Genomic DNA, 18,355 nt, shown 5'->3' with positions numbered 1-18,355 from the left:
CTATTCAATCAACCTATTGTTGATTTGGCCCATGGGATGTATCTTGATATATTTATATACAAATGCACTGAAATCATTCAAATATGCCCTCGTGCATGACGTAGAACAGAAAACTCACTCTCTGCGAGTCCTGTAGTGGAAAAACAGACGTGTCTGTTGTTCCTGTGTCAGTCGTCCTGTGGTGTTAGTCTTGGACTATTATGTCTTCTAGAAGTACCCAGTATACACTCCGATGAATGTCCAATGTTCTCACCTTTTCAAGGCCTCCATCCCTGCAGTGACAGCTTCACCAGTGTGCAATGTTCACTTTTAGGTTTTTAACCCAGACGCCCTGTGAGACAGTTAATTTCAATGCTTGTATATATCGAGTGAATACCCCTTCGAGTGTGTTCTCATGCTTTTTTGAAGTGTGTGTGCGTGCGTGTCTGAGAGAGCGAGAGAGACGCTTACTCCAACCATACTGCTCTTTTTTCCCCCCCTGTACTGTGACCAGGTGGCTGCTCCACCTTGAAACCTGCCTGACTCCTGACTCCTGCATATCTTTTGATAACACAAACACAGGCCGTGGGGTTTTTACACCAGTTTAAATGTTTTAGCTGGCTTTCAATGACATGGATTTTGTTTTTTGTTTTTTGTTTTTTTTCTGAATTGTGCTGAGGTTTTGTTTTAATATAACATCTCTGATGCTTTCCAAGTTATTTTCAGTTAGAGAAGATTATCTTAATGTTTCGAATGTAGATTTATACTATACCAATATTGGCCAAGTGTATGTTTGGCTTGTTTCTTTTTTTTAATTCACTTTTGATACTGTGAAAAATCTTTCGCTCAGAAAGATTAAAAACAATACAGTTTGGACAAAATTGAAGTGTGGTGTTTATTTTTTGGTCCGGCATCCTGCAGGACGTACTCCCGGAAGATGAGGTTTGTCCCTTCCAGCTTCCCGTTCCTCAGTAGGGTTTTTATCTGCGCTGTAAACATGTGTATTAAAGTCTCTCTATGAATTGTGTTACTATTAGCTGACGTTAGCTTCACTGGTAACTAACAGTTTGACAAGACAGCCTCTCGAATTAACATGGAGACCGAAAATCGTCCCAAGAAGGTAAGTTTACAGCTTATTATCAATGCTATGTCTCGCAGTGCTAAGCTAGCACCGGCTAGTTGGGCTTAGCAAGCTAGCACGTCTTTCAAACTTTAAATATGCCGTTTTTTCAATGAAAATCCCGAATTACAAAACTCCACGCGAGATATCTGTAAGAAATATTGAAAGTATGAGTGTGCTGTATCCATAACAAAGGTTCGTTTTCAGTAAAGCTGCATAAACTATCAACCGCATCCAGAGCCAATACGCAACAGTGACGTTTGTAAAAGTGAACACGGTCATCTCAGACAAACAAAGATGAGCTTGCTTTGTTTTGTTTTGTTTTTTTTCGTTTTGTTTTGTTTCATCTATCGTCCTTCCGTCGAAATAAAATTAAAATTCGCTTGATCCATAGTTGACACCAGTGCAGCACAGTCGATAGATTGCGCTTTACTGTACTACTGGATATTAAAAAGCACAGTGATGGATCTGTTTGAGATCTTTGGTAACTTCCAACCCAGTTCTTTTCATCCTTTCGATGCTGCTCCAAAGCTGATCAATGTAGAAGTAAAGAAATATAATACGTCCTTTGTTTTTTTATTATTATTATTTAAAGAAGTCAAGCATGAAGTAATTCATGAACTTCTTCTAAAGTTTCCAATAACCTCTGTGTGCATATACAGTACTAATGTATCACATGGGGTGGAGACTCTTCTCCCATGCATTCCGTGTATGATGTATGTTCACAAATGTTTGGCTGTACAGTTTCACACTTTCGTTGCGAATATTTAGTGCCTTTGAATTCTTAATTCTTTTGCGTAACTGTAAGATCTGAGTCCTTGAAAGACTTGTTGATGCCTGCAGCTCATTCTGGCTTCAAGTGGACTTTTCTATGGAGGGTTAGAGACAGTAAGACTGCTGGTAATATGTTTATGCAGAGATCCCTCGGGGAGGATGAGAGGTCTGGCTCAGAAGGTTCGGAGGATGATGACTATGTCCCATACGTTCCAGTCAAAATCAGAAAGCAGCAAATGGTAAGTGAACTTATCTGGATTGACTCCTGTCTTTATTGTTTCAGTATTTCGATAAATCCCAAAATTGTTAGGCAGGATATCATTGATAACCAATATAGTTTAATGCTGTGTATGACCAAATATAGACCAGAGTACTATATCAGGATTTATTATTTCAAAGCTTAAAATGCATTGTTCAAAATGTTTTAAAGAACTCACTGTGATAGCCTTTGAGCCTTAAACTTTGCCTTAAACCTTTGAGGAAATAATGCATATCACCCACTAAAAGACGCTATGTTGAAAAGACAATCGGTGTTACATGGACAATTAGTGGTCATGTTGTGGCTGTTTGCTGAATCAGCTCAATGTATGAACCATTCCACATTACATGTATTTTGTTTTAAAGCTTTCTCCTTTAGTCGCAGAGTGGTAAACTGTCAGTGGGATTCCAACACACACACAGGGAGAATGTTCAGTCTCATAGGCACCCCCTCAATCCAAGGACTTTCTATCTTCCTGCTGGAGCACTAACCACTACACCACCGTACAGCTCCGGATGTGAAACTTTTCATTACTCTGTAACAAATGTATCTCACAGCTGCAGAAGATGCTACGTGCACGAGGGAAGGCGGTGGACGAGGAGCAGAAAGACAGCGGGGAGGAGCAGAGAGAGGAGGACGAGGGTCTGGGTCCACGTTCCAATGTCAGTCTCCTGGATCAGCATCAGCACCTCAAGGAGAAAGCAGAAGGTATCCGGGGCTGCTCTCCTTGACAAGTTACCCGTTTCTCCTCCGTGTTTCACTCTGTTCCATCCAATGCTTTGTGTGCAGCCCGTAAGGAGTCAGCCAAGGAGAAGCAGCTGAAAGAGGAAGAGAAGATTCTAGAGAGCGTGGCTGAGGGCAGAGGTAAACTTAAAACACCGTCACTTTTTTTTATTCAGACAATTGGATATTTAAGATTTAGAGAAAATCAAATTTCACTGTTGGGGAAAAGAAAGCGAAACAACTAAACAATTGTTTTAACTCTGCTCTCTTAGCTTTAATGTCTGTGAAGGAAATGGCCAAAGGTATCATATACGATGATCCCATCAAAACAAGGTGAGCCCCCCCCCCCAACCGCTGAGGTAAAATGCCATTTTTTGTGTAGATTTTTGTGATTTTTATCTATTGATTTCCTCTCAGCTGGAAGGCACCGCGTTACATCCTGAACATGCCGGACACCAGGAACGAGCGCGTCAGGAAGAAGTTTCACATCCTGGTTGATGGAGACGGCACGCCTCCTCCAATCAAAAGCTTCAGAGAGATGAAGTTTCCTCCAGGTAGCGCTGGTGTCTTAATGATAAACGCACTTTATCTTCCCACATGAGTGTCAATCAGCAATAAATCTTCCTGTTGTTTGCAGCGATTCTGAAAGGTTTGAAGAGGAAAGGCATTGTTCACCCAACGCCGATTCAAATTCAAGGAATCCCTACAGTGTAAGTAAATCCAGACACTGCGAAATACTGCGAACCACAGACAGTTCATGTGCTGAGTCTGTTTTCCTGTAGTCTGTCAGGTCGAGACATGATCGGCATCGCCTTCACTGGATCAGGAAAGACTTTGGTCTTCACTCTGCCCATCATCATGTTCTCCCTGGAGCAGGAGAAAAGGCTGCCTTTCTTCAAGAGAGAGGGACCATATGGACTCATCATCTGTCCTTCAGTACGTCGCACAAGACAGAAAACACAATTACAGGCTGGAATTCATCACACAATCCAATTTATTTTTGCAAGTATTTGATTCTAACTAAATCTGGGCCCTTCTGAAAAGATAGAAGAGATTACCTTCCAGGGTTTGGTTTGACGTTGAATTTTTGCCGTTGGGTTCTAAAGCTGAGAGAGGATCATTACACACGTGAAGCTCACTGTCTTGTATTTTGGCCTTTAGTTATGATGACATTAGCTGTGAGAAACTTTCTGCCGAATGCCCTTGCCTCTTCTAAGCCGGCGTGATTTTATTACCTCGTCTTTTTCTTTATTCCAGCGAGAGTTGGCGAGGCAGACGCACGGCATCATAGAGTATTACTGCAAGCTGCTGGAGGAGGAAGGAGCTCCTCAGCTGCGCTCCGCTCTCTGCATCGGAGGGATGTCTGTCAAGGAGCAGATGGAGGCAGTAAAACAGTAAGTAAGATTAACGCTTAGTGTGGAGAGAGGAGGGGGGAAAAAAAGAAGTGGCTCTCATCCAGAACTTGAGTTTCGACAGCTACTTCAAATCATTTAAAGTGGAAAGAAGGAGTGAAGTGTTTCTGTTTGAGCAGCATGGGAAAGATATTTTTCTTAATCTTTCCAGTTAAGGTGACCGTAATTTCCTGTTTTTGGTCTTCCCTCTGACTGCTCGCCGCCGCAGTGGCGTTCACATGATGGTGGCAACGCCGGGACGACTGATGGACCTGCTGCAGAAGAAGATGGTCAGTCTGGACATTTGCCGCTACCTGACTCTGGACGAGGCCGACAGGATGATTGACATGGGCTTCGAAGAAGACATCAGGACCATATTTTCTTATTTTAAGGTTAGTTATAGGAGAGAAATCTGCATTCATACAAGAAATTGTTCTCTTTTTTTATTCAATGAGAATCTAGAGTGCCAGAAGACGCCCACATTCTTGCCTGATATTTTCCATCTGCTTAGTTTGTTACGCTTGTGTTTCTTTAGTTAACTGGGAAATGGTTTAGGCCTGTTTACACAGCAGGAAATATCGATTGTCTAGACAGAAATCCTACTCAGATGCACTCCAATTCGCAGTATTTCCCCGCGAACAGATGAAATCGTGCGATGTTCCGTTTGGATAGAAGATGATGCAGCTGAAATTTTTTCAAATCCTGGTTTAATTCAGGAAATACTTTTTCAAACTTGTGAGTTCAGAGAAGAAAATGAACTTTTTGTTGTAGAAAAGCAACATGCTTCTCTTCTGCACCTTACATCATTGCGATTATTAGTCTCCGTGTATTGGTTTACTTTCACACAGCGACTCCATCAAGGCCAAATCAGATAGCCTTGGCCGTCTATTCAGGAGTCGATTCGTTCAGTCTGCACCTGACTCCTGCCCTCCTTTGTCTTTGGCTGCTCCGGTCATCAATTCTCCTCTTTCACTACGGCCACAATTCTTCTCCAAAGCCTTTTTTTTTTCTGCTTTGCTGCTCTATCTCCACTCCCCTCTGTCCAATATATCCACCATATCTCATCAGCAGCCGTCCAAACCGTCTCAATCTTCCAACACATCCATCTTAGCTGTCTCTCACTTCATTTTCAGTTCTGTGCATCCTGCTCACTCAGCCTCCTGCATGCATCAAGTTGAACAAATTCTCACCTCGTCAGGCACTCATTAGTATTTCTGGAGACTTTCCCCCGAATGCATCCTTGAAATATGCTCGAGGATGTAAAATAAGCAGCTTTATACTTTTTTACTTTCAGAGATGGTTCAGTTTTTTTGATTTTTAATCCCTGCTGAAAGTTGAAAAGAGAGTCTGCTTTTCAGCAGCAGCTTCGCTACATGCAGTCAGAAAACACTGGATTTGGTTGTCTGATCTACATGTTGCTTCAAAATAACGGGAATTCATACGTGCTCATTTTTCCACTTCAGGGTCAAAGACAGACGCTGCTTTTCAGTGCCACTATGCCCAAGAAGATTCAAAACTTTGCCAAGAGTGCCCTGGTCAAGCCCATCACTATTAACGTGGGCAGGGCCGGAGCTGCCAGCCTGGACGTCATCCAGGTGTGTTTACCGTTCCCAGAGTCGAACTGTGTCTTCAGGATTACGGATTTTGATACATTTTCAGGCAAGCGTGTGTCTTAAATCCTTTTTTTTTTTTTTTTTTTTTTTTGCTTGCAGGAAGTGGAATACGTCAAAGAGGAGGCAAAGATGGTGTACCTGCTAGAGTGTCTTCAGAAAACGCCCCCTCCGGTCAGTATCTCCACGCTTTGCCTCTGAAATATTGAAGATGCTTGTTGCCAAACTCATCTCAAGTCCCTCCTCACTCTGACAGGTGCTGATATTTGCTGAGAAAAAGGCCGACGTCGATGCCATCCATGAGTATCTCCTGCTCAAAGGCGTGGAGGCCGTGGCCATCCATGGAGGGAAAGGTGTGCACAGCTACAAGCAGAGGATGGATGAATTTGAACAAATGCTCATCCTCGGATCCATTATTCTTCATTGGTCTTGTAGTTCCTCGTTATCACCACCAGATGTCACCCTGCATTCAAACTTGGCAGTTTCTGAAGGGTCCACTTCTGTTGGACTGAGGTTTGCCGATTTGTTTTCAGATCAGGAGGAGAGAACTAAAGCCATCGAAGCGTTTAAAGAAGGCAAGAAAGACGTGTTAGTGGCCACAGATGTCGCCTCCAAGGGTTTGGATTTCCCGGCTATTCAGCATGTTGTGAACTACGACATGCCCGAAGAGATCGAAAACTATGGTAAGAGGCTCGGTCACAATGACTGCATGTACCTACGCTACCTGTGTGTGTAGCTATAGTCTCAACCTGTTGAGACTGTTACACTCAGCAGTTGTTCTGATGTTCCTCGTGTGTGTTTCAGTCCATAGAATTGGAAGAACTGGAAGATCGGGGAAAACCGGTATCGCCACGACGTTCATCAACAAAGGCTGTGGTAAGGAAAACACGATCCATACTGAAAATGACTGAATGATGTGTAGGAGTTGGAATACTGTCGGTGTGTCGCTGTGTACGAAAGCAGTGCAGATTATAAGAGATGTGACAGAAGTAAACAGATGTTTTATTGTAATGAGAGAATGAAATACATGGGGGTCTCAGTTTCCCTGTTCAGCTATGTCTGACGTTCTGATGTTACTTTGGTCCGGAACAAGGAACAACACAATCCTGATCAATACCTTACGCCCCAAAACCCGGAGATGGTCGCTATTGAGTCATTCTCACTGCTGCCACAGTCACGGAGGATCAGCCACGGTCCTCTCATTCAGCCACTCCTGACATTCCAGTCATGTAACCTGGCCGTCACATCGCAGCGATCAGGCTCACTCCAGCTGCTCCTTGGTTTAGTGGAACGCCGGCTCAAAGTTGCCATATCAGACGGGGAAATCCAGTGAGACGCGAGCAGCTCAGCGTGTCTGATTGGGGCCTGATTGTCGGCACCTCTCTGCACCGGAGGCAAAAAAAAACCCCAGCAATGAGAGCTGCTGGATTTGGAAGAGAAGATTTGGCCAATTTGTGGATAAATCAGATGTTCCAATGGCATAAGAGACAAAAATGTGTTTTTTAAATATTAGTTTTCCTTTTCTTTTTTTCAAACCCAAACATTTTGAATAACTTTCAGAGTTTCTTTTTTTAACACACTCCATGTAGATTTACTGAACTCCTTCTGTGTTGAATGAGATCAGGTTAATGATTCCATGTATGCTCCCCCCACCCCTCCTCTGCTCTGATAGACGAGTCCGTATTGATGGATCTGAAGGCTCTGCTGGTTGAAGCCAAGCAGAAGGTTCCCCCGGTCCTCCAGGTGCTCCAGACCGGAGACGAGACCATGCTGGACATCGGAGGTGAGTCGCTCAAAAACGCGACCTTCCAGCTCGCCTCCCATCGATTCCTCTCCGCCCGGGCTGATCTGATCAGATCATCTCCCTCGCGGAGCAGACCCTCCCTGACCTATCTGCTTCCCGTCTGTTCACAGGAGAGCGGGGCTGCACGTTCTGCGGCGGCCTCGGACATCGCATCACCGACTGTCCCAAGCTGGAGGCCATGCAGACCAAGCAGGTCACCAACATCGGCCGGAAAGACTACCTGGCCCACAGCTCGATGGACTTTTAGAGAGGAGGCTGCCCGGCGCTCGGAGGAATAGGGAAGCAGTTATGATGAAACCTGGTTGTCGAGTCACTGAACTGAGGAAGTCTTGTTTCCTTTATTTAACCACCTGAACGCGTTGGCAGGTGAAATTTGTCGTCACCTCAACCAGTTTTCTCACTCTCGTAAAGGATGATGTTTTTGTACAGGGTGTTTCCGAAGCTGTAATTGTAAATAAAACCATTATATTTGTTACCTAGCTCTCGTGTCGTTCTCTGGACAAAAAAAAAGGTGTGTCGTCAATTTTGTGAGGAAGTTGCTCAACCGAGCACAATAATGCAAAGGGAACTTGTGCATGCTCTCATTTCTGCAACTCCTGGGTTTCAGATTTAAGAGTTAGATGTTCAAAATGAAAGCTGCTGGCGGTGTGAAGGAAACCATTGCTCTCGCGTCATAGGAAATCTAATTTTAATGCCGGTAGCGCTCAGAGGTAAACCACACGGCAGGTACTGAAGCAGTCAAAGCGTTTTTACACACCAAGCGTTTAACTATGGACGTCGTCTTCAAGGAGGGGATGCTGTACCTTCAAGGGGCCAAGTTTGGAAAAGTAAGCCTTTGCTGTGGTCGTTAAGAGCTTATGTCTTTGTCTTTCTCTGATTTTAGTTGCGGCTGCTGCTGTTACATTAAAAACAAACACGATTAGCTCGTGCTGCTGCTTTATGGCAGGTTGTTTATGGTGTTTTAGAGACTCGGACCTGCTTTCAGATTCTCCTTTTGTACTTTATTAGACGACAGGTTCGATTACTCATTTGAACTGGAAAGTCAGAATAAATGGAATTTCAAACAGTTTAAGCCACAAGCAGGTAAATGTGACTATGAATATGATTAATGGGGTGTGTAACATGGTTTGATATAAAAATCTTTCCACAATAGTGAAGGCTGAGTATAAAAAAATAGAATCAGAATATATATTTGTTGGCTTGCTAGTTTTTTTTTAGATATGGAAATTCCTCTTATTTAAGTAAGTTTGATTAGTATTTCTTTCATGCAGCATCTGGTTCTTCAAAGGAAGATTTATTGGAGCACCAGCTCTAAACTGAACATGAGTTTGTGTAATATTTGTTGTTAAGCCACTGTGTTAAACAAAAAATGTAGGAATTACGTGAACAAGATTGTCCTACATCAAAAAACGTTCAAGTACAAGAACGTAGATCGAAATAAGTTACTTGAAAAACAATGTGGAACTTGTGTAGATGTAAAGTTTGAATAGTTAATGCTTGTGATGATTAGCAAACATTTAGATCATTCCTGCTGTTGAAACCTCAGGAGGACAGAATGGCGTGTGACTCCAGAAATGGGCGCTTTTAATTATTCCCAAATACAGCAGGTCCTCTAACAGCCGCTCTGTCCTCCTCTGGCAGAGAACATGGAGGAAAATCTGGATGGCGCTCTTTAAAGCCAGCTCCACCGGGGTGGGCCGGCTGGAGTTCTGCTCCGCCGCCGACAGCAACCCCGAGTCCAAGAGAGTCGGCCGGCAGAAGTCGTCCGAGAGGAAAGTGGTGCGTCTCAGCGACTGCCTGAGCGTCACCTTTGCCCCCAAAGCGTCCTGCCCTGCCGGCTGCACGGCCTTCCACCTGATCACCACGCAGTGCACCTACACCTTAGCCTCCTCCAGCAGCCAGGACTGGCTGAACGCCCTCTGTATTCTGGCCTTCCAGGTATCCGCTTTCCTTCTCTTGAAACTTTTTTTCCCTACCAGCAGTGATCTTTTCAATCTGTGAAAAAGGTGAGAATAAACGTCGTCTGCAGCCGACGGCATAATGAGGAAGTTAACGCGGTATCTGTAACCTCTCTAACTTAACTTCTCCAAACCTGCTGCTTGCACAAGATACGCTCTTTCTTGTGTCTTGGCACTTTGAAGCCATAAAGCGGCGATAAGGGCGAGGTGTAGACTCCATGTCATGTTTACCCTGCCACTGTGTTTACAGAAGGATCCTGGAGAATCAGACAAAGGGAGTTTTGAGGAAGGAACCAGCTTCATCATGGAGGACAATGACATTTACTCATCATGGAGAAGTGGTAATGCAGAAAAAATAAAAAGACGACAGATTTAGAATTTGGTTGATGGCCTTGTGCATACAGCTAATATCACCATGTAAAGATAGAATTAGGAGTGCATGAAGCCATGGCTCATGGCCTCTTTTTTTTTGTTCCAAACATCAAATAGAATTTGTGTAGAACTTGAACACATTTGTGACCTTCAAAATCAAACAAAAAAAGGATGAAATATTATAAAGTTGCATACAACTATAACTCCGAGTTTAGGGTGGAAGTTGCATTCATGAAATGAAACGGCTGCAATTAGGAAGCCATGGCATTTTGATAATGGCTTTGTTTTTGCAGATTTCTCTCATATTAAAGAGACGAATGACCCGACACCACGGGCGATGAGAGCAAATCAACTTTAATCATCTCATGTGGAAGACGGCGGGCAGCCAGCACGGCAGGATGTGGCGCATGTTTCAGTCACTGAGATAATCTCATATTCAAGTGTCACATTAGTCACCTTGAAGTAGAAGATAAAAACTGTAGAGTAAAATTATAAATATAGTTCTGTTAGCACAGAGGTGGTGAAGGGCTCGAAATAGTCTGTTGTGTCTTAAAATGTTCTTTGTATTTGTGAGTAAAAAGCATGTCTGTGTCCATAAAGTGCTCCTTTTGACTGTTAGGTTCAAGCTTTTAAAGTCAATATCAGGGTTTTAGACAAGATAATAGGGTTTAAATAGGCATAAACAGTTCAGATAGCTTCCTCACAATTTGTGGCACTGATCAATAACTTTACACGCTCTGTCAAAGTCCCTGAGCTCACAGATATCAGCAGTAAACTTCCAGGGCGAAATGTATATACAAGGAAATAATAGCCATTAATTAGAGTCAGTGCTGCTTCTGAACGACTCCGGAGGGCGAGCGGATTATGTCAAAGTTGAAAGATGTTATGGAGTCATAAATTCAGGACTCCTGCAGAAACTTTCGCTAAATGTGAGCGGAAGCTACAGCCACTAATTTATTCTCACATGAAAGCCAGAATGTATTAGCGTCAGCAAGCAGCAGCTTATACAAATGCATTTCTTTCTATTTCCTAATGGATTACACTTCTGAACAATTCGGGCAGCCCAGTCACACGGAGAGATTAGGCGAATGCGGGCCTTAAATCAGCCTCTTTTCCTTTTTTTTTTTTTCTCCTCAGCCTGAAAATGTATTTGTGTATATTTATGTCCTCTCCGAACACATTACTCCTCAGGCCTCTCGTGGAAAATCTCTTCCTTTAATGCCGCGCTGACCTCAGAGCGCCGTGATGTTTATTTCATGTTCAGATTCGACTCTTCCTCCGAACCACTACCACGTCACCGTTCTGAGCACGGAGGCGTCCAAGAGGTGCAAGTTGTCCGGGGATTATCTGGTCTCGCCGCACAGGGAGGGGATGATGCTGCTCGCCGCCGACGCCAGCCGCGTCGTCTACCGCTGGCCCTACAGGCTCCTGCGCAAATTCGGACAGGTTGAGGTAAAATTACTGAGTAAACTTCGCCGCCGCAGTCTTGATAAAGCGCACACAGAGGTCACATTATTCACAAATGCTCAGCGGAAATGGTTTGACAGGTCGGAAAATAGTCGTTCAAGCTGCAAAAATAAAAGAGAGGGATTACACCGCTGTGTTTGGCTGCTGGATGTGAGCGGCTGGCTAGCCTGGAGAGCAAATCAATACGCTCAGCAGTGAGTGTGGCTGGAGCCGGGCAGGAAGGAGGAAAAGCCCTGCACTCAGGGAGAACATGCAAACTCCACGAATCAGGGACATTAGAGCACATACATGTCTCATTTCTTGCAGCACAGATGACTGTGTGTCACTGTGTGTTGTTCCAGGAGGGTTTCTGCATCGAAGCAGGCCGCCGGTGTGAATCCGGAGAGGGAGTGTTCACCTTCCAGACCCGGCACGGCCCAGAGATCTTCCAGGCCATATCCAAGCACTGCTCAGTGGACGGGAGGCCTGCGAGCGTCCACAGAGGATCGTCGTCCGCCTCGTCTCCTCTGGACTTCCCGGCCCACCGCCCTGCAGGGCCTCCCAGCTACGATCCTGCAGACGCTTCGGCCGAGGCAGGAGACGACCCCGCCTGTCACTACTCCACTATCGATGACGCCTCAGCTAAAAGCGCGAAGCCGCTGTCGCTTGTCAATCTGCATCTCCCCTGCAGCAGCGAGGCGACTGAGGATGAGGATGAGGATGAGGAAGAACTGTGCTACTCCCTGGAGTCTCTAGACCAGGACGACATGGAGGACAGCATTTATTATAACTTGAGGAGAGCCACGCCTCCCACGATGAGGAGAGAGTCGCTCAGAGCCGAGACAGACGCCCCAGAGTGCATCTATTCAGACGTCAGACGAGGCGACTCCCCCTCCATTCCCCAGCGCCAGCCTTCCCCCTCTCCCCTGACTCCGCCCATGCACAGATCTGCCCCCCACCTCCTGTCCAAACCCCAGACCCCGCAGCCGCCTCCCGTGGACGACAGCGTCCAGACAGTCGGCAGCGCCCCGGCCCTGGCAGAGGATGACACGGAGGAGGCCACCGGCTCGGCTGCCGGCGTCGCCCCCACCGAGGCCCCCGGCAGTTTCAAACACAGGCTGGCAGAAATCATCTCCAAGGACCTGGCGAAGTTCCAGCCACCTCTCCCCAACAGAGCGGGCAGCTCCACGTTCTTCCCGTAGGCTGCCAGTTAACAGACGGAATAGAAGGAGCGATGAAATGTCATAAAGTGTAATTAGTCTCTTTGCTTGGATGAAATCCCCCCACTGGGAACTTGTGGTTCCACTTTTTGGCATGCAGATGTTTGTATGTTATTCTGTAGCTTGTTGTATGAAAAGTGCATCTGGTTACTTTTTTTTTTTCATTTTTTTGTGGACTCTTCTGTGACAAACAGTGTTTTCATTGTTAGATGAGGCACATGCCGAAATTATGTTTGATTCATCTGTTGATTCAAAAATTTAAACAGCATGTTGGGGATTTTTTTCTTCTTTGTCTTTTATGAATTAACAGCTGTAAAGACCCAGAAGCTGCACTGTGCTCTGGTGTGAGGACTGCATGGTGGAGCCTGTATAAAATCAAGTTAAAATGCACACTGGAATTTAAAGTATATCTTTATTGTAGGAAAGCAATCCAAATAAAATACCCCTGAGCTATACATAAATAGAAAAATAATTGTTCAATCACATATCAGTTCTAATCACACTGAAAACACCAGGAGGAATGGTTCAGGATGTACACAGGGGCGGAGCTTCCATGGGGGGGGGGGGGGGGGGGGGGGGGGGGGGGGGATGACCCCTGACCCCTTCAGGTGATGTCAGTTATTGTGTAAAGTCACCACATTTCATTGTAATTAAAAAAGAGAAGTTAAAACTGGAAATCATTTGAAGCATAGGACTGTGCTTATTGTGTCACTGATTTCACTTTGATCGTATTTCTGTTTTTCAGACACGTTTCGCTCTGGCATGTAAAAAACTCTGCAAATCCCAAAGACTTTCTGAAAGAGAGCTGCCAAATAAAACTGATAAATGCTAAATCGATGGCGTTATTGCTTTGCTCCAACTCCACTGACCTGCTGAAGAGATCAACCAAGAAGATGTGTCCCAACTCATATGAATCATAAGAAATAATCTGCACCCTCTTTCCAAAGACAAATAATTATTTTAACCAACAAAGCAACATTAAGAAAATAAATATATTAACGGAACAATGAAAAGTTTTTCTACTGTATAGGATGCATTTTATCAGTGGCAGAACTAATTTTTATCACAGTTGCAAGATGAACTCTTTGTGGATGAATAAAGTGCATTAAACGGCCAGATGAAGATCACAGTGGCCTCAGGAAGAAACAGCTTTCAGCTCTCAGTGTGTATTAAGATGCACCTGCACACTGACAGAGCAGCCACTCATCTATCATTGATAACAGGAGTGTGGTGCCTCTCGGAACGGGTGATCACAGTCTGAGACTCTGACTCTCCTCCAGGTCGCTGAGGTGAGAGGACTCTCCATCACTGCTGTTGGAGGACTGGTTTGACTCCAGGTCGGATGTTGGTCCGAGTATAATGAGGCGTCCTAAGGAGGCGGGCTGGTCCCGCTGCTCCCCGGGCAGCGCCTTCGGGTTCTGCGCGCCGGGGGCCGGGGGGAGGAGGGAGTGGATCAGGCTCCTCCTGCCGGAGCTCCGGTCCGCCGCGGGACTCCTGCTCTCCGGGTGCACCACGCCGGCCAGCAGCTCGGACAGCTCCGTGATGTAGATCTGCGCCATCTGCAGCGTGTCGTACTTGGACAACTTCTTCTCGTTCTCCAGAGACGGGATGACGCTCCTCAGCTCGTCGAAGGCTTTGTTGAGGCCGTGCATCCTCCTCCTCTCCCTGGCGTTGGCGGCGACGCGCCGGTGTCTCTGCGGGCCGACGTGACCCGCCTTCCCCCCATCCGCCGCCCTCCCGGGCTCTGCCTCCGCCAGGCTCCCCGCGGACACGCGTTCCGGGACTCTGCTCATTGGCACGAGTTTGTCCAGCGGGATCCCCGCGTCTGCGGATCCGTGCGCCTCCCTGCGCGCCAGGGCGCGGATGGCGTGAGGAGAAATCCAGGATTTGGAGTTGATGTGCGCCAGGGGGAAATCCTCCGGGTACTCTGGCCAGTCCGGGAGCTCTGCTTTCGCGGCCATCGCTGTGGGTAAGAGGCCCGGGGCGGTGCGCGTAAAAAGGGAAAGGTCGCCCCAAAGACTTTGGCTGATGCGCGCTCCTCTGGAGATGTTTGCACGGCGCTGACAATTTATACAGCTTCGCCAAGTCACCTTGTTGTCACTCCCATCCCACCGACAGCCCTGACAGCCCCGCAGCCCCAGGAGGCAGCAGCCAATCGCACAATCCCCTCTGACCCTGTCAAGGAACAATTAGACAAAGCTCGACTTTTTTCCCTCTATTGTGCATTGTAACTCAATCACGACCTTGTTGTCATCCTCACAGAGGGGAGCCGAGAGCATTAATCATTTAGGAGAGTGATGCTGGATACTGGTGTAAGTTTGAGAGGCTGACAGAGAAGAAGGTGTAAATGATCTAATGACCTTGTTGGAGTTTGGGCTACATTATTGTTCACACATTTCTCGTAAAGTAACAAGTGCCAATTTCTATGCAGCTCATTAACTTCAACTTAACAGCGCCTTGAATATAAAACAAGTGTCTGATATTTCCCCCCAGGTTTATTAATTTTTTACTCATCTTCTGTACCAGTTCATCCAATTTGGACTCGTGGGCATTTCCATCAAATGTGTCATAACTTATCTATCTATTCGAAAATATGAATTTTCTGTTTTAATGAATCAAACCAGGAGCTTTTATTGTGTAGGGGATGAACAACACTGCATCCACAAAACTCTCACTCCACACATCGGGTCAGATCAGATGGTAACTTTGGTTAATGACAAACTCCATAATGCTGAAATGTATTAGCAATGAAAATCCTAACTTTTTTATGTTATTAATTCCTGATAACTCTTATACACCTGCAAAGTCTGTCTCATTCATAATGTTTAAAGTTTTTCATAAAACTTATTTGTCCTGAAGACTGACATCAGTTCCAAAAGCAATTCTTTCCCAAAAATTAAAATAAATAAATTTGACATTTAATCACATTCCCCAGACCACCTGGTTTCCTGCATCACCCAGGACATCCTGAGCTGTGGAAGCAGCTGAATCAGGAATAGCAATGGTTTGTTGCGCATAAGGACAAGCTGTTAAGTCTTCATCATCATCCTCCTCTTCATCTCATGGAAAACGAATTGGGATGTCTTTCTCATGAGCAACTAACCGACTCCTTAATTGGTATTGGACCTGGCAGCGAAATGCACACAAGTTTGTTCTCAAACAAACAATAAAAGGCCGCTGATCTTTTTTTGCGCATTATTTGCAGAAGAACAATAAAAGGAACAGGTGGGAGACGCCTGCAGACACACCTGTCTATTACAGAGTCATGAGAACTGATAAGTGGCGATTTATGAATCCTTTAGTCACGCAGAAAGACCAAATCATGCACGGGCCATTGCAAAAACTTCCTGTTCGCTGCATCAATTTTAAAGTGTTTCTGGAAAGATTAAGTTTTAGGTGAAGCCAAGTGGAGGGAGATTAATTAGGCTGCAAATGCCTGTCGCCGCCTGCGTCCTCGTGCCTATCAGCTGGTGTCCCCTGGCACCTCACACGAGCTTTACGCACCTCGGTGTCACCCACGTCTCCCATATGGCGCGCGCAGCCACGAACTGCGCGTTCACACCGCGGCGCGCCCCGCTAATCACTCATTAGAGCGTCTATTACCGGAGAGGAGCGGCTCCTAGGACCGGGACCGGGACCAGGGACCGGGCACCGCTCCGCCGGGACCTGTCGGTATACGGGCCTGGACGGCTGGAGTGTGACGAGCAACCGGTAAAGAAAGTTACCGTGACCTGCCTCTAATGAGGAGGCCCGGTTTTAGCGGAATAAATCGGCACGTTCCGTATCCCGGGGTGTCCATTCATTTTTTTTTAAGGAGGGGGTTTACATGAATATTTCATTCCTTCAGCCTCACTGCCAGCGCAACAGCCTGCAACCCTGAGAGCTGGCTTTAAAAAATGCGGCTACACTTCCCATCTGGTGCGGAGTGAGGAGGAGGAGGAGGAGGAGGAGGAGGAAGAGGAGGAGGAGGAGGAGGTGTGAGGAACATCTCTCAGGTCAACATCCCCTGACCCTCACTGAAAGAGTTTGATCAGGGGTCTCCAACACAACTCCAAAACCAGCCCACACAATGGCAGTATTTTCACGTTATTTTCCAAAAAAATGTCTACATGAAAAAAATATACTTAGATTAATCTCCTTTGCTTGATTATAATCCAAGCAGTATTAGTTGTACTTTACTTTTCAGAACTTCTTCTACCATTATTTGGAATGTAGCGGTAGAAATTTAGCTTTCTTATAAATAGTGCTCAGGTAAATGAGCCCTGGATTGTGGATTTAATAACCGTTTTTATGTAAAAGTACAACATCACAAGAACTACACGATGAAAGTGCACTTAAATGCAAAAAAAAAGTTAAAATGGTCCCCCCCAAAAAAATATTCAGATTGTAAATCTAATAAAAAAGATTAAATTTCATCAGAGGTGAAAACATAATGGGCTATAAAAAGTTTATACAAATGTCAGTAAACATATAAACGAAATGTAAACAAATTAAAACTTGATGGTGCATCATTGAAAATAAACCTGCAGGCTCTCAGTACAGACCAGGAGTCTTCACAGCGTGTTGAATCACCGACCAAAGTCTCAACATTCTGACAGATTCAGTTTTGCCTCAAGCCAAGTAACATCTGGTTGAATTCCTAACTTCAGTAGTTTTTATTGGGATATCATACAATATTATCAACAACTGTTGGCTCCACAAGCCAAAAAAAAGTAAATTTAAATATTTTAAATCTTTACATACTGTGACTTTTAGAAATGTGATTTTCACTAATACTTTCTTCTGGTAAGTAAGATTTATTCAAGTTATTATAACAGAGATTGTTTTTAATTATCTATTGTTAACATATACATTGAATCAAGCACACTATTTAAATAAAATCAACAATGCTAAAACAAAAATTAAGCTAAAAAATTTAAAAAAAAAATCTAATATTTGTGGGCAGCACAGTGAGTTAGTTACAACTTCAACCTTATACAAGTAAAATCCTCAGTTCAGACTTCTTTCTTTGGTGTTTTGTCAAATTAACCTTATTTGTTTCCCTGCAGGTCTTGAGCCATCCCAGGGCCAAACTGAGCAAAAGACAGACAGTTTCAGAGGAAATCAGAGGACCTGGAGAAGCATCATTAAGGAGAACATGCAACTCTATGCTGGAACTCCACACAGAACGGCTCAGGCTGGACCTGAAGCCAAGACATGGAGCGAGAGTTTTCACCACTGTGCACACTGTCTGGTCGGTGTCTGTTTTCAATCTGTTTTCAGTTGTGAAGATGTGACCATGAGTGAGTGTGTGATTCTCTTTCTTAACCTGCCCAGATTCAGGTTGTGCCTGACCTTTTAAGTCCCAAGGTCAGTCAGGTACAGACTCTGAGCTGATAAAGCAGTGAGAAAGAGGCTGGGATGGATGGGAGAGAATTGAAACCTATAACCCAATCCTTCTCTGTGAATGAATCATTTCCCATCAGTGGCACATTATCAATGGTTAATGGTTAATGGTGTTCACAAAGTGTGATAAGAGCAGACCCGTCGCCAGACATTCGTCACATCAAGTGTATGGGGGCACAAATGTGCGTTCAGTGGGTGGGGGGTGGGGGGGTGGGGGGTCTGTATGTAGTGTTGGAGCGAGGATGGTGAGGTGCGTGCTCGTGCTAATATATTTTGGGGGATTTAGTTTGAGGGGGCACAACATTTATTTGAGG

General features: G+C 45.1%; 3 protein-coding genes across 3 annotated transcripts; 2 read left to right on the top strand and 1 right to left on the bottom strand.

Moving 5' to 3' along the window:
* The first annotated feature begins 936 nt into the window (after positions 1 to 936).
* ddx41 (DEAD (Asp-Glu-Ala-Asp) box polypeptide 41) lies at positions 937 to 8,159 on the top strand. Its single transcript, XM_030106310.1, has 17 exons — positions 937 to 1,099; positions 2,017 to 2,112; positions 2,690 to 2,840; positions 2,922 to 2,996; positions 3,128 to 3,188; positions 3,273 to 3,409; positions 3,493 to 3,565; positions 3,638 to 3,791; positions 4,113 to 4,249; positions 4,476 to 4,638; positions 5,710 to 5,841; positions 5,959 to 6,030; positions 6,113 to 6,209; positions 6,390 to 6,539; positions 6,661 to 6,732; positions 7,529 to 7,639; positions 7,771 to 8,159. The coding sequence occupies exons 1-17, from the start codon at positions 1,073 to 1,075 to the stop codon at positions 7,905 to 7,907; spliced, it is 1,845 nt and encodes a 614-aa protein (XP_029962170.1). The 5' UTR covers positions 937 to 1,072; the 3' UTR covers positions 7,908 to 8,159.
* Positions 8,160 to 8,269: 110 nt separating this feature from the next.
* Positions 8,270 to 13,453, top strand: dok3 (docking protein 3). The gene is made up of 5 exons (XM_030109370.1): positions 8,270 to 8,487; positions 9,302 to 9,598; positions 9,869 to 9,959; positions 11,255 to 11,442; positions 11,799 to 13,453. Exons 1-5 carry the CDS (start codon positions 8,431 to 8,433, stop codon positions 12,636 to 12,638), a joined length of 1,473 nt encoding a protein of 490 aa, XP_029965230.1. The 5' UTR covers positions 8,270 to 8,430; the 3' UTR covers positions 12,639 to 13,453.
* A 453-nt stretch (positions 13,454 to 13,906) lies between these two features.
* atoh1b (atonal bHLH transcription factor 1b) lies at positions 13,907 to 14,617 on the bottom strand. The gene has a single exon (XM_030114093.1). The coding sequence runs from the start codon at positions 14,615 to 14,617 to the stop codon at positions 13,907 to 13,909; it is 711 nt and encodes a 236-aa protein (XP_029969953.1).
* Between the last annotated feature and the right edge of the window lie 3,738 nt (positions 14,618 to 18,355).

Source organism: Salarias fasciatus, chromosome 2 (genome assembly GCF_902148845.1).
Source record: "Salarias fasciatus chromosome 2, fSalaFa1.1, whole genome shotgun sequence".
In the NCBI taxonomy this organism is placed as follows: domain Eukaryota; kingdom Metazoa; phylum Chordata; class Actinopteri; order Blenniiformes; family Blenniidae; genus Salarias; species Salarias fasciatus.
Note: the sequence above shows the minus strand (reverse complement) of the source record. Positions and strands in the feature narration are given on the sequence as shown.